The 14,213-nt window shown below is 45.9% G+C and overlaps 1 protein-coding gene across 1 annotated transcript in view; it reads right to left on the reverse strand.

Moving 5' to 3' along the window:
• Window positions 1-14,213, reverse strand: part of agbl1 (AGBL carboxypeptidase 1) — a gene marked incomplete at both ends in the record, with an annotated part of 253,871 nt that overhangs the window by 208,012 nt on the left and 31,646 nt on the right. Inside the window, 2 exons of the mRNA XM_080002341.1 lie at window positions 3,846-3,992; window positions 4,724-4,787. Of these exons, the coding sequence (XP_079858467.1) occupies window positions 3,846-3,992; window positions 4,724-4,787 (211 nt within the window). The remainder of the gene's footprint in view (window positions 1-3,845; window positions 3,993-4,723; window positions 4,788-14,213) is intronic.

The following is a 14,213-nucleotide window of genomic DNA, read 5'->3' on the forward strand; positions in this document are numbered from 1 at the left end:
TATTTTGGAGTTTAAAAGTGCAGACTACACAACAAAATGTGGAGTCCACCAATAATATGAGTCTGTATATCAGCCTTGTGTGTCATTTAATATACAAATGTGCCTATGCCAAATATCTTCAAAGTTCTTGGAGTTATTATGTTGGCAAACTCCAACCCTATCCCAGCTACACTCTGAGATCCTGTTTGGGGCTGCCTCTTTTCATTTTCTTTTCAGCCCTGGCTGCATTTGCAGGTAAACTTGAGAATGTTGTCCATTACTACTTGTTCAAAATCTGCATCACCAACCTCAATGGATTTAATCAGCACAGCTTTTTGTTACACAGAACCACCACCAATCCCCCTCTTTGGACAACGATCTTACCATGTTCTGGGCTATAAACAACTAATCACAACATGTACATGGAAAAAGGTTGTGGCTTCAGACAGCAGCATGGCTCCCGCCCAGCTCCCCAGAGTTGGACGAATCAGTGCCCACGCAGCGCTGATTGGTTTGATTCGGGGCAGGGAGCTTTCTAAATGCTTGTCTGTCTTGCAGAGAGGGATCTGTGCACAGGCATGTCAGCCGACCAGGAGTCAATTCGGAACATCATTCCTCCTGTGCTCAACCCATTATTGTTTCTTTTTCATCCTTTTGGTCAGCGAGCCTTTTTGTTAAACATTTGTAATAAAATCTCTCACCATGTCGGCAACCCGTGACCAGAAAGACTTGGTAACAATATATGTAAATCCATGTCATCACATGAACATATGTGTCCCACCACAGCAAAAGCCGCCACCTTGCGCATTTCTAAAATTGCCAGGAGCAGCCAAATAAGCTGAAAAAACCTTTCTTGAAGGACGATTTGATTTTTCCAGATTCATGTTCCTTTGTGTTTTTTTTTTATCTCTCAACGTATTTTCAAAACCGAGTTTGATTTATAATTAGTAGAAAAATGTTAAACCGTGGAATTAAATATTCCCATTAGATTACATGGGGAAATGCAGTTCACTTACCCAGACGCGGAACAGCGCTAAATAACGCCGATCGATCGTTTCCTTTAAAGCGAGAGTCCAGGTGATGATCATTCATCCATATTCCATGTGATGTGAAGTCATAATGTGAAACCGTTTTGATAGAATTGAACCTTTAAATCGTACTACTCTTACACAAACGGAACCACTGTTGTGAAACCGCAAAGAAGAAAACCCCTTCGTGTCACGCACCTACGTCACTTCTCTGTGAAAACTTTCTTCGCCGTATCGTTATGGATTACGCAAAGCTGTGGCTGAAGCTCTGAATCATATTTCGGACCTTAATCTGACCAGTGCGATAGATCCAAGTCAGTGTTAGCACCGCGTACTGGACTTTATTTTTGGCGATGATAGTCAGTTCTCAGACAGCGACGCGGAGAACGACAGCGATGCTGAATCTGATATTACTCCGGTCTTGGAGAACATTTCAAACACTGGAGTTCAAATTTACTGATTTTCTGAGACTCATATTATTGATAGACTCAATATTTTGTTCTGTTGTCCGTACTTTTAAACTCCAAAATAATTCCACTTTTATAGAACATGTATATTCTTACTGTTAAATAAAAGCTTTTTAAAAAAACAAAAATTTATTGTGTTGATGAACTGTTCATGATTGGCCCATTCAGCAGTATGTTAATTAGCCATGAGCTTTGTTTGTCCACCAACCCCATTTGCATTCTGGGAGCTGGCTGAATGAACCTGGTGTGGGTAAACCTTTGGAGGTGATTATCTCAGAATCACAGTTTGCCACACCCAAGTCATAGCTTTAAAAATATTTGCTTATTTTGCACAAGTGACACCTTGTTTGGAAGCTCTGATTCTCCACTTTCAAATGATGCGAAAAAGAAAATCTCGAAAGCTGCCAAATGAGCCTAAAGTACGTGGTGGGTCACATATATGCACACACATAATGAAGGACACAACTTCATGTAGCCCCAGTTATATACAGTACATTTATTTCAGCACACAGGGTAAATTCTTTCACATACCTTTTAGATTGTGTTCTCCCTTGGGTTCCTGCCAAAAAGCTTGCCCCATCCTCAAAGCTTGCCTTATCTTGGCCTGACCAATAATTCTCTGTATCTGTGACGTTGAACTGGTCATATATACTCTGACTCCCTGAAAAAAACCGTTAGACTCAGAGAGCTGCTCGAGAGCACATCTCTGACCCAAGAGCCTAGAGCCTCCAAGCAGCCAAAAAGGCCCCGAAGCCACCCCTGAGCCGTATAGACACCCCACGACCGCAGGAAAGCCCCAAGCACCCTGACCTGCACCCTGCCACAGAAGATCCCCTAGCCCCCAGTGAAGCCGGAAGCCACACCCAGGCCCGGCCCCGACGAGCATAAACCAATCCCAGAGAGCATACCCTGCACCTCTGAGGCGAGCACATACAACCCACCCCCAAGTGAAAGCACAAGACCTAGCTGCAGGCACGGAACACAGGCTTTGGACGCTAGGCACAGACCACAGGCCCCGAGCCAGCCTAGAGCTGACAGACTGACACCCTGCCCGAACCACCCTCCACCCTCCAACCTTTTCTCCATATTACCATCAGGAGTTCAATGCAAATAATGGGGGACAAATCCACAATCCATGTTCGATGCAAAAACTCTGTTCACGTTAAGTAAATATGAGGCCACAGCAATCTGACTAATCTGGCAACTGCATGGACAGGTTTTATTGCTAAATTTGCCATTTGATGGTGGTATATTAATTTCTTTACTGGGGTAATACCCAAATTGTGTGACACAATTCAACACATCAACAAGATTTGTGTACACAAGAGATGAGAAGAAGAAGAAAACCCATAAGTAATTGGAAGACTTTAATGTCTTTACAAGGCCACAGACATTTTGACATCACTTGCTGAAAAATGGTTATATTCTAGTTTCTGTGAAATATCCTCACACATATCCCAACACAATGCTTTTTTATAGATGTATGAGAGAAATGTAGGTCATCTCTTTAAAAAGGTGTTTTCATTTACTTTGGTTGTTAAACATCGCTAAAACCAACGATTTTCTCAAAACTGCAAAAGTCATCAATGTCATCTTTGGCTTCACACAATTCTCCAGCTCAGCCATTTGGGTGTAAAAATATTGCAATAAAACCAGATGTATTTTTTTAATACCTCTGTCAGACTGTTGTGGCATCATGTTAGCTTTGCCTTAAATGTGGAGTTTTTGCACCGAACACAGCTCTAAAACGTTGTTTGACACATTGTAGATTTGTCCCCCATGAATTGTATTGCGCTCCTGATGGGGCGATGGACCCCCACATCCAGTTTGGAGAAAAGGCTAGACTACTCTGAGAATGTAACCTACCTAATTACTACATACTGTAAGGGGGGGTAAAAAACAGGGATAAACTCCCAAAATTTCAAACTATTCCTTTAACTCTTGAAATACTAATTCACGACTCAAGAATACCACGGCACGATTGCCGTTGCCTTAGTGGCAAGACCTAGGAAATCCAACCCATCGGTCTATTTGAATTGTGAATTTTGAGAAAAAACACTACGTCATATGTTGGACGTGTGTGGGATGCATGATGACTCAAGTGATTTCATCCAGGTCAACAACGGACCTGTAACCCACTCTTCTACTGTTAAAAAGAACGACAGGAAATTATCAGAGTAAGGGAAACCCATCAAGTCCTCTGCAAATCCACACACACACGCATATACACCCACATACACACACCAACACACATGACTACCCTTTGCTGTGAACTCTTCTTTCACATCACATGGGGCCATCTTATGATTTTGCAGGGAAAAGGCAATTTCATCTTATCCATCCATGCATCTATCCATCCGTCTAGGCTTACCTCTGTGGCCAATCTTGGCCAGCAGGTGCAGCAGTGGTAGTAGCACGGTGTAGTTGGGGCTGATGCACCTGCCGGTGTTCACCAGGCCGGCTAGCAAGGCCTCACTGCTACCTTTACTGATCATATAGTGAATACGACGATCCGTTCCTGAAGGGAGGGGGCAAGTTGGACTAAATCAAACAGAACCACGTTTCTGACCGAACTTCTCAATATCGATAATGTGACACCACGAATGGACTGATACCACTAGTTCATAAGATAATGGAACAGGTACATCATCTGTTAATAGAAAATATGTTTAAACTATCACAATATCGTGATAATCTAAATCTCATATCACAATATACATTGTAGAGCACAATTTATCAGACTGATTCCCGTGGAATTTACAGGAGTTTGAGAGACTGAACCATTAGGTTGACATGAAGGTTGAATGAACATACGTGAAAACTGTATGTGAAAACTGTAAACTGAGTGGTTTATTTAAACTCATTAAACAAATATGAATATACAACATTATTTCAGAGTTTGACCCAAAAGTGTTCATTTACTATATCGTTCGTTACTGTAAACCAGTGTTTTTCGAACACTGTGCCTGGGAGCTTGGTCGGTGCTGTGAAAACATTTCAAAATCCACTTAAAATACATGAACAATCAACGCTGATGTTTCAAGTCGCTCACTATTTGGCCGATATGTGCGTGAGACAATATTTATATATATATATTTATATATTCATATATATATATATATTTATATGCATATGCATTATATACATTATATGCATTATATGCACACACACACACACACAGTTTATCCACTATTTCCATCAGTGCATGCCACTGTGGGGGCACCGCAACGAACAAGAGTGGGAACCCACCAGCCGACAGAAGCTCATCCAGAATGTTTAAGACGTTCAGGGTGCTCTCTATGTCCCCTGCAGTCTGTGGAAAGAAAGAGAGAGAAAGAGAGAGGGAGGGAGAGTGAGAGAGAGAGAGAGAGAGAGAGAGAGAGAGAGAAAACATAAAACAAAACCACTCCCATATCTGCTGGGCGAAGTACAGCAATGTGAAACCACAGCAGCAAAATTACATCCAAAATGTTCCGTTTTTTTCCTTCCAATGATTTAAACATATAAAATATATATAAGGGGTGGAGCCCAATCTGAAAACGGTAATCGGCATAGCACAAATGGGTTTTTATGAATATTCATTTAGCACGAATATTTCAAAAAATTATTTGTGTGGAGAAGAAAAAAAAAAGCGAGTCCAAACTGTGGTGCTCGGCTGCTTTAGAGTTAGGGATGGAAAGGGGCACTACATGGTGTACGGTTTGGGAAGTATGAACTGCTTCCAGTGCGGTGACATTGGGCACAAGCACGTCGCTTGCCCGCATCGGCAGCAGGCTGCCGGCAGAGCGGCACTGCCAGCCAAGAGTGGGTGGAGAAGATTTCTCCTCCGGAGAAAGAGAGTGTAGGACAGGGTGAAAATGATCACACTGATTTAATAAACCCTGTAGCCTCGGATGAGGACGGAGCTAGCAGCAGTGGAGTGAGCTCTGGCTCCCCGGAAGCGGAGGCAGCTGAAGCCTGGCAGGAGGAGCTGGCTGGCGGTGAGGGGGGCTGGCAGAGCCGCCTATCAATGACAGCCAGAAAGATGATTATGATGATGAAATGGACTATGAGTCTGACTCTAACAGTATGTCCACAACTGACTCAGTATCTCAGAATCCTGGGCATACAGTACATCAGAGAGAACAGTTTTTGTTTGTAATGATTTTTATGTTTTTTATTCTGTCTGTTCAGCATCCTCCAATCAGAGCAGGTGGTGGCAGGATTCACAATGTTCACATAGGCGTCCTTTATTAGTTCAGAGTTCAGTGGTTTGAGTGTGGATTACAAAGTGAATGTTAGTTTAAAAAATACTTTGTTTTCAATGATGTTTATGGTTGTACATACTGTATCGTGGTGAGGTTACACCGCCAAACTGATGAATTAGTCGAGACAGCGTTCTTTTATAAACCACCGCCGGCATCCCATACACCACACGACCAGCAGGTGCAACTTCCATTTATTTTCACAGAAAAACAACACGCATAAGAACCACTGAGGCCACAACCGGCTGCATCAGTCAACGTCACGGTCCTGTCCTCGTCAGCAACAGCAGTCAACACAATCTTGGTCACCCCCCAACACAAACAACCCTGCCCAACACCAACAGAACATCCCGAATGACTGGAAACACAACAAACACAACGGAGACTCCTAACATCGACATAACCATAATCTTTTGCGTCAAACACACCAAAAACAACACTGTCCACCCCCTTGGGTCGCTACATAGCCCCCACCCGATGGGTCAGTGACCACCAATGACCCCAATACACCCAATACAAAGTCTGTGAAATGTTCCGGCTGGCGACGGCGACAGGTGGCCGCCGGTGTTCTACAGAGGATTTATCTGTGGGCGCGATAGGGAGCAACTCTGTCTTTGATCAGTATCACCACATGTCCCCAACCCAGCATGCGCACCACCTCAGTGATCTGTCCCAGTATTTCACCAGGTCCCTTCAAGTGACTGCGCAGCTTGTGGGACGCCCCTTTTGTGCAAGTAGGCCAGAACACCCATGCCCTGTCCCCAGGCACAAAGGCTTGCCCCTGACAATGGCTATCATAGGCCCTCTTCTGCTGCACCCCCGAACTGGCCTGGGCCTGGCAGATATACCAGCCTGTGGACACCAGGTCCACAGGTTTCCCAAGTTCCCGCCCAAACATGAGTGCCACTGGTGTACACCGGCTTGACTCCTGCACAGCAGTTTGGTAGCACCACAGGACCACGGTCAGGTGGCGGTCCCAGTCCCGCTGGTGTCAGCTGGTCAGGATGGCCAGCTGAGCTGCCAGGGTTCAGTTGAAGCACTCACCAGTCCATCGCTCTGGAGGTGCAGCGGTGTTGTCGTCGTCTTGCTGACCCCCAGCCACCTGCACACCTCACTGAACACCTGGGACTCAAAGTTCAACCCCTGGTGACTGTGGAGCTCAGCAGGAACCCAGAAACAGTTGAACATCTCCTCCACCAGCCTCTCCGCCATTGTAGCTGAGCTACAGACGCGTATGCCTCGAGCCACATAGTGAAATAATCCATGGCGACAAGGATGTAGCAGTTGCCTGAGTGAGTGACGGGGAAGGGGCCAAGGAAGTCCACCCCAACAAGTTCCATCAGGGCCCCCACCAAGTACTGCTGCAAGAGGGCATGGGGACGCTGGGAGGGTCTCTTCTGAGCTTGCAGCAGTGCACGTGTAGCTTGACGTCCCATCGTCACCCAAGCCAGTAGAACCGTCGACAGAGACAGTGAAGAGTCTTCAGAGTTCCAGTAGTGCCCCGTCCCCTCTGCACCGTGGACCAGCTGGAGGACCTGGGGATGGAGCACACGAGGCACCAGCAGCTGGAGCAGGTCTTTTTCCCCCATTCAGGGGCCTACCACTGATGAAACACCACCCGTCGTGGAGCTCAAGGTTACCCCACTGGGAATGGTAGCACTTCACCTCAGGGCAGAATGCAGACACCTCTGTCCACACTGGTCGCCATCCTTTCTCCAGCCAGTCCTGCACTTGCACCAACACTGTGTTCGCTCCCTGATGTTGTTGCAGCTCCTGGCTTAAAAACGACAGCCACCCCTCGTCGCTGCTGCTCTGGATAGCCGCCACCATCGGCGTCATGCCGTCCCACTCCTGCTGATGGCAACAGTAACAGCACTCCATTGCCACACAGGGGCACTGGGAGAGGGTGTCGGCATTACCATGCTGATATCCCTGAAGGACCTCCAGCCACTGGGCTACCTGGCCCTCAGGGTCACGAAAGTTCAGGTGAGAGAGGCATGGTCAGTGATTTAGAGGAACCGTTTGCTGTACAGGTATGGTCGGTCTAGGTCGCCTGCACCACTGCCAGCATCTGCCGCCGGGTGACACAATAGCTCCTTTCTGCCCGGCTTAGTGCCTGGCTGTAGTAGGCCACCACCTGCTCCTTACCCCCTTTTCCTTGGGACAAGACAGCCCCCACACCCATGTTACAGTCGTCAGTGTGCACAATGAAGGCCTGCTGGGCATCAGCATAGGCCACCACAGGCGCCTCGATCTGGGCGCCCCAGAGTCGTGTAAAGACCACGTCGCAGATGTCATCGTGCCAGAATGGGCGGCCCTTGTCTGTGAGGCGGTGAAGCAGGCTGGCTATGGTGGCGAAATCCTTTGCGAACCAGCGGTAGTTGGAGACCAGGCCCAGGAAACCTCACAGCTCGCTGACAGTAGTCTGCGTGGGCCAATCTCAGACTGCAACCACTTTTTCCGGATCAGTAGCAACCCCCTGCGCGCTGAACCCATTCCCAAGAAACGTTGTCTCTCTCTGGAACTGATGGCACTTTTTCAGGTTAAGCCTCAACCCAGCCTGTCGAATGGCAGCAAAAATCTCCCAGAGATTGGCCAAGGCCCCCTCAAATCTGTTGGCGTGTACCAGCAGGTCGTCTGGGTACACCACACAGTGATCACAGGGCACGGCTGCCAGCACTCTCTCCATCAACCTCTCAAATATGCCTGGGTGTTACATAGCCAAAATGGCATGACTCAACCCTTGCCCGATGGTGAACGTCGTCTTTGGCCAGGCCTCCGCCGCCACCTCCACCTGCCAGTAGCCGCTGCACAAATCCAGGTAACTGAACCAACTGGAACCTGCGATGTAATCCAGGGTGTCAACAATGCGGGGTAGTGGGTAGGAGTCCTTGGTGGTCACATCAGTCAGGCGCCTGTAGTCCACGCAGAACCTCCAGCTGCCGTCCTTCTTTCTCACCAGAACAGCTGGCGCTGCCCACGGTCCATCTAAAGCAGCCATCTCCCAGATCTTTTCCTCCACTACGTGACGCTTGGCCAGGGCCAGAGGATGTGGCAGCAGGCGGATGAGTGGGGACAAGCCAGTGTCAATGGCATGCTTGACCAATGCCGTCTGCATGCAGTCCTTATCCTTGGCGGCATAGAGGTCGATGTAGTTGTCGAGGAGCTCTCAGTAGAGGGAAGGGAGGTAGGCGGCATAGGGGACCCCCTGGCGGCTGGTGGCCACGTAGAGTACCCCTTGGCGGTGACATAGAGGGCCCCTTGGTGGCTGATGGTGACGTGGAGGGCCCTTTGGTGGCTGGCGGGGTTGTAGAGGACCTTCTGGCTGGTGCTGTTCGTGCAGCAGCCGTCCATCAGTGGTCTCATCAAGTCCTCCTTCTCTGGCCTGGTTGGAGCGCTGGCTTACCCTCACTGGGCCGCTCCCCTGTTGTTTCCTGGTGGTGGGTGGGAACGAGGCTTGGGTGCAGGCACCAGGCAGTCATGGGCTATGTGACCAGGCTCGTCACAGCGATAGCAGCGTTTGGTGGCCCGTGGTGGTCGGTGGTGGTCGTTGAAATATTATTAATGCTGGGTTTACAAAAAACATAAACCACTATTTAATTTTTTAAATAATTTAAGTGTTCATCATCCTTATAATCGTTCATTGAAGAGCACTTATATTAACACCTCGTGTAATAAAAACAAAAACAGGATTATTATTCCTATTTCCACTTTTATTCACATACAAACATAAATAGAAAAGATTTCACTGTCTCAAAAAATACAGATACAAATACAAATACTGCACATCCCTAATATATATATATATATATATATATATATATATATTGGCTGGTATTTTTTTCAACTAACGTACACTGCTACAATCAGCTTATCAATCAGCCTAGTTAACACAAATAACTTTGGGAATATAGTAAAGATGACTGTTATTCAAAATTAATCGTTCCTAGTTTATGAAGTTCCTTGTTCATAATGATTCCCTAAATGTCCATGAAATGGAAAAATATGGAATTATTAAAGATGGAAATAGTCTCACTGGCCTCCTGGATGGTTAACCAGGCTTTCATCTGGTGCGAAGAGTTGCTCCGGCCTGGTGGTTTCCAGTAGTTGCCAAGTTACAGCTCTCGGCAAAAGAATGTGCCAAACAGGTTCCTTGCTAAATATCTGTTATTTTTAGGGAAATAATAACTATAGATAGCAAAGGCAACTCTGATCCTCCACCTAGCCAATCTGTCTGTCTCCCATCTCCCCTAGACACGCTAAAATTCTCTCCTTTTATCTCTTGTCTCTCTGTTCGCTGTTCCCTCCATCTGTTTAAAGGTAAAAGCACTCACGCCGGCTGAGGCGTCTGGTCGGCGGCGGTGGGGCGGGCCTCCCCCTTGTGCAGGGCCTGGGTGGGCATGGGGGTCCTGCCGGCGCGGCTGCGGTGTAGGTGGCTCGGGCGGGGTGTCGGTCTGTTGCCGTGGGGCCGAGATCCGGGCCTGCAGTCCGTGCCTTGCGCCCATGGCCCAGGTTCTGTGCCAGCGGCTGCTTCTTGTGCCTGCACCTGGGGGTTGGTTGTATGTGTGCGCCCCAGGGGTGCCAGGTCTCCTCGTGCTCCCTGGGACTGGGTCATGCTCCTCGGAGCTGGGCGTGGGGGTTGTTCCCTTGCCCTCTGGCTTCTCTAGGGGCCCAGGGGTCTTCTGTGGCCGCAGGGCAGGTTACTGGGGGTTTTCCTGTAGCCGTAGGGTGTCTACAGGGCTGCGGAGTTGGGGGGGGCTTTGGGGCCCCTTCCGCTGCTTGGAGGCGCCGCGACATAATACCGACCTTCTACACCAGTTCTAAAGTCGTGTACACACCGGTGGACATCTCACACACACACACACACACACACACACACACACACACACACACACACACGCACACACACACACACAAATACATAAAGGGGGTCCCATCACACACGCAAACACACCACACCACACCTGCTTCGAGTGCACCCCAGCACCTCCTGGTTGCATTCCTCTCCTTTGCTCCCTCATTTACTGCCATAATTATGACAGGAAGATGCCACGTGACCAGTTGTAGTCCCAGTTTTCCTGGACCTAATTCATCTGTTTTTCAATACATGTTGTCGTCCAATGTTCATTTTTTTATGTAAATGTTGTTTGTTTCTATGTTTATTTGTTTTACCCGTGGTTATTCACCCCCTCTTGGAGTAGTGATCAGTTGTTTATAGAGCCAAACATGATAAATAGTTCTCCAAAGAGAGGGGTTGGTGGTCATCTCCATAACCAAAAACTGTGCTTTAGTCATCCTACAGGTCATCCACAGGACAGAGTTACTGCAGCAGTTCTTGATGATTTAAGAATTAATTAAAGTTGCATTGCATGTTGAGAACTTGAACTCCACTTGCAGACTAACTCTGTCCTGGATGCAATGGCATACAAATACTCTGTGTTGTATGCCCAGTATGCTGACAGCACAGGTAAAAATAAATAAATAAATAAAAAATACTAAAAAAATAAAATAAAGGTAAATGAACAGTGCCAGAGTTATCTGGGGAAAGTGATGAGGTACAGTTACAGTGATGACATGACCAGTCGTTGTCTTCCATGGTTAACAGAGGTACAGAAGCATGACGAAAAATACAAATACAGGTTATACCCTCCAAGGAATTATTATTTGAACCATTCAAAGTCTGCATAACTCGCGCAGACTTGTGGTGATGACCCAGAACCCCATTGAGAACATCCAAGTTCAAGTAAGTCCACCATTGAAAAAGGAAAACTTGTTGGCATAAGGAGTAGGCCAACATTAGTACTCGTTTAATGCAAGTCAACAAATGTTCAACTGACAAATAGTATGGTTTTTACTGTGGATTGCACAAATAAAACTTCTAAGTGTTTGAACAATAAGGTAGGAAACAATTAAAGCCATTGAATTGGAAATGGTCAGTGTCATGGTCAAACACTACAGCTTCAACCCTGAAACCCCGTCTGAAAAAAAGTGTTGAAAAGTTGACTAGTTGACTGACAGACACGATAGACCACGGCTTCTATTTATTATCATTATTTATTTATTTATTTATTTTGGGGGTGGGTGGGGGAGGGGGTTGACACAGCTATCAACATCTGACGCAGAGAGCCAGTTTAAGACCGGAGTGGATGAACGTTGCAGGTTTTTATTTAATCTGGACAGGTGGCCATGGGTTTATCCTCTTATCTCTAAGCCTAGTCCAAATGCAATAGAGCTTCTGCTTTAGCCGTTGGCGCGATCACATTACAGGAGAATAGTCATGATGTGAGCACATAGCAGGTGGACGAGGATTTATTTTTTAATCAAATGTCTCTCGGTTCTTTAAACGCCGCTGAAAATGGATCTGGTCAATTACACGCACCACAACCTGAGTGGCCCAATACCCCACAGAGATACAGTTATAGAAGGCATGGTGGGGATAGATGTAACTAAGGGAACTTTGTATGTATTTTTAGTTGGAATAAAAAACTTGTTTCTTCAAGGGCCAAAATTGGTAACACTGCCAAAGTAGATTTATCATTAGACACAATTACAAATTAACATGTCAAAGTTCACCGGAGTTTAAGGCAACAGAAGGCACTGCCGCGAGTTCACTTTGTTACTGAAAGCAAAATCACTGATTGTGCTGATCATGTTAAGATTAATTGCATTCAGTGTGAAACAGAACAGTTGTGAATACTGTAGGTTTTTCAAGGGGCCTGACTGGTGATGCAAGACTTGCCAACGATTCATTCGTAGTGAACAAATGTTTTGAATGACTCGGAGTCGGGTTAATTGCAGACAGACATAGGAATTTACTCAGACTTCTCAACTCTGGTTTCGCAAATGAAAAGAACCGAGATCACTGAGCATGCAAAAGAAGCTCAGTGAGCGGAGAAGCAAGAGAGGGCAAGTAAGTGATTCTTCTTCTCACAAACAGAAAATAATTAATGCGGAGTAAAAGAATGACGAAAAGGTCAGGCATATAACAGAATTCCATTGTTGTTTATGCGTTGCATCCCAATAAAATAAATTATTTAGACAGAATTAAATATTAAGAATTCCATTCACAATCGACTCTTTCGACTCTCGTTTCGCTAACTGAATCAAATGGACGACGAGTCGGAAAATGGAATGGATCATTTTAACGATTCACCCGTGAAGAGTCGAATCTTCCTAAAAAACTAGACTTTTCATGACTAGCCCGAACTCTGGTGGGGTCAATCGTTTTACCTGACAACTAAACTGATTGGAACTGGTAACCAATCGGCACTCATTAATTTCCCTTCCTTCCTTGACAGATTTTCCCTTCTATTTTACCTCCCAATGACTGTGGTAATTAAACATACTTAAAAAAAAAAACGTTTCAAGGTGTCTCTCTGCCTATTCCGCTCTCTCTGTACCAGATCCCGATTCTGCACTTTGTTGTTGCAGCTGCAGCAGCCGGTGGGCCAGTTGTTGCGCTTTTAAGCTCAGCACTCTAATGATTCAGCTTATTAAAGATGCCTCTTGGGAGGGTGGGGTTGGGAAGCAAGTTGTCTCCAGCTGAACTGTTATCACTTTATTATTCAGCATCAAGGGCAGAATGAGTTTGGGGAGTGGGGGTGGGTAACGACAATGAAAGGAGAAGATATTTGTCCTGAGGGCAAAAGATGACCGGGGCAGCTGTGCCCCCACCACCACCCAAATATAAAAAAAATCTATTACAGCCAAAGCAGCACTCGTCGTCAATCATAAACAGCGGTTAAACTTTCGCCTTCGACACTTTTTCTTTTTATGTGCGAATATTTTATAAAGCACGATATAAATAAAATGACCGACATTTCTGCGTTGATAGCGGAATATCTGGACGGCCGATACTTCACCCTTTAGATATGCGAGTAATATGCAGTGCCATCTTCAGTGATGGGACAAGCGCTCGTTCCTTACTGGTTTAATGGGACCTTGGAAGGAAATCCAAGTCGTGGAAATAGGTTTCCTACCAAGTGGGCATACCAGGTGTGTGTTTAAATGCAGCGGAGATTAGCGATATATGACCAATGGTCAATAAATATTACTTGATATGACCATGACAATTCCCTGACAAGTCCCCTTTCAAATTTGACGTAGACATACAGTATACAATATTGTGATATAGTATATAAATATAATTAATGTAATATTTCATACAGGCCAACTGAACTTAAAATGATAATACCATAATCAATTTTCCCGTTGTAGAAGTAATGACAGCAGTCCAATCCTTTACAGCTCAATGACGAATGTGCCTATTGCGACTGTACTTGTCTCTGAACCATTTACACCTGCATGCAGGTGTTGGCACACGCATACACAAAGTATTTATTCAGTATATACACATGCACCTGCAGAAATATTACCAAATTTTACCTGCTCAGTTCGCCACAGCTGGAAGTTTTTTGTTTTTTTTTCATTCACACCTTTTTCAACCAGTACAGAACGAGCTACTGATTTTACTGCAATACCAGTATATCAAGTTT

Source organism: Zeus faber (genome assembly GCF_960531495.2).
Source record: "Zeus faber genome assembly, chromosome: 6".
Lineage (NCBI taxonomy): Eukaryota > Metazoa > Chordata > Actinopteri > Zeiformes > Zeidae > Zeus > Zeus faber.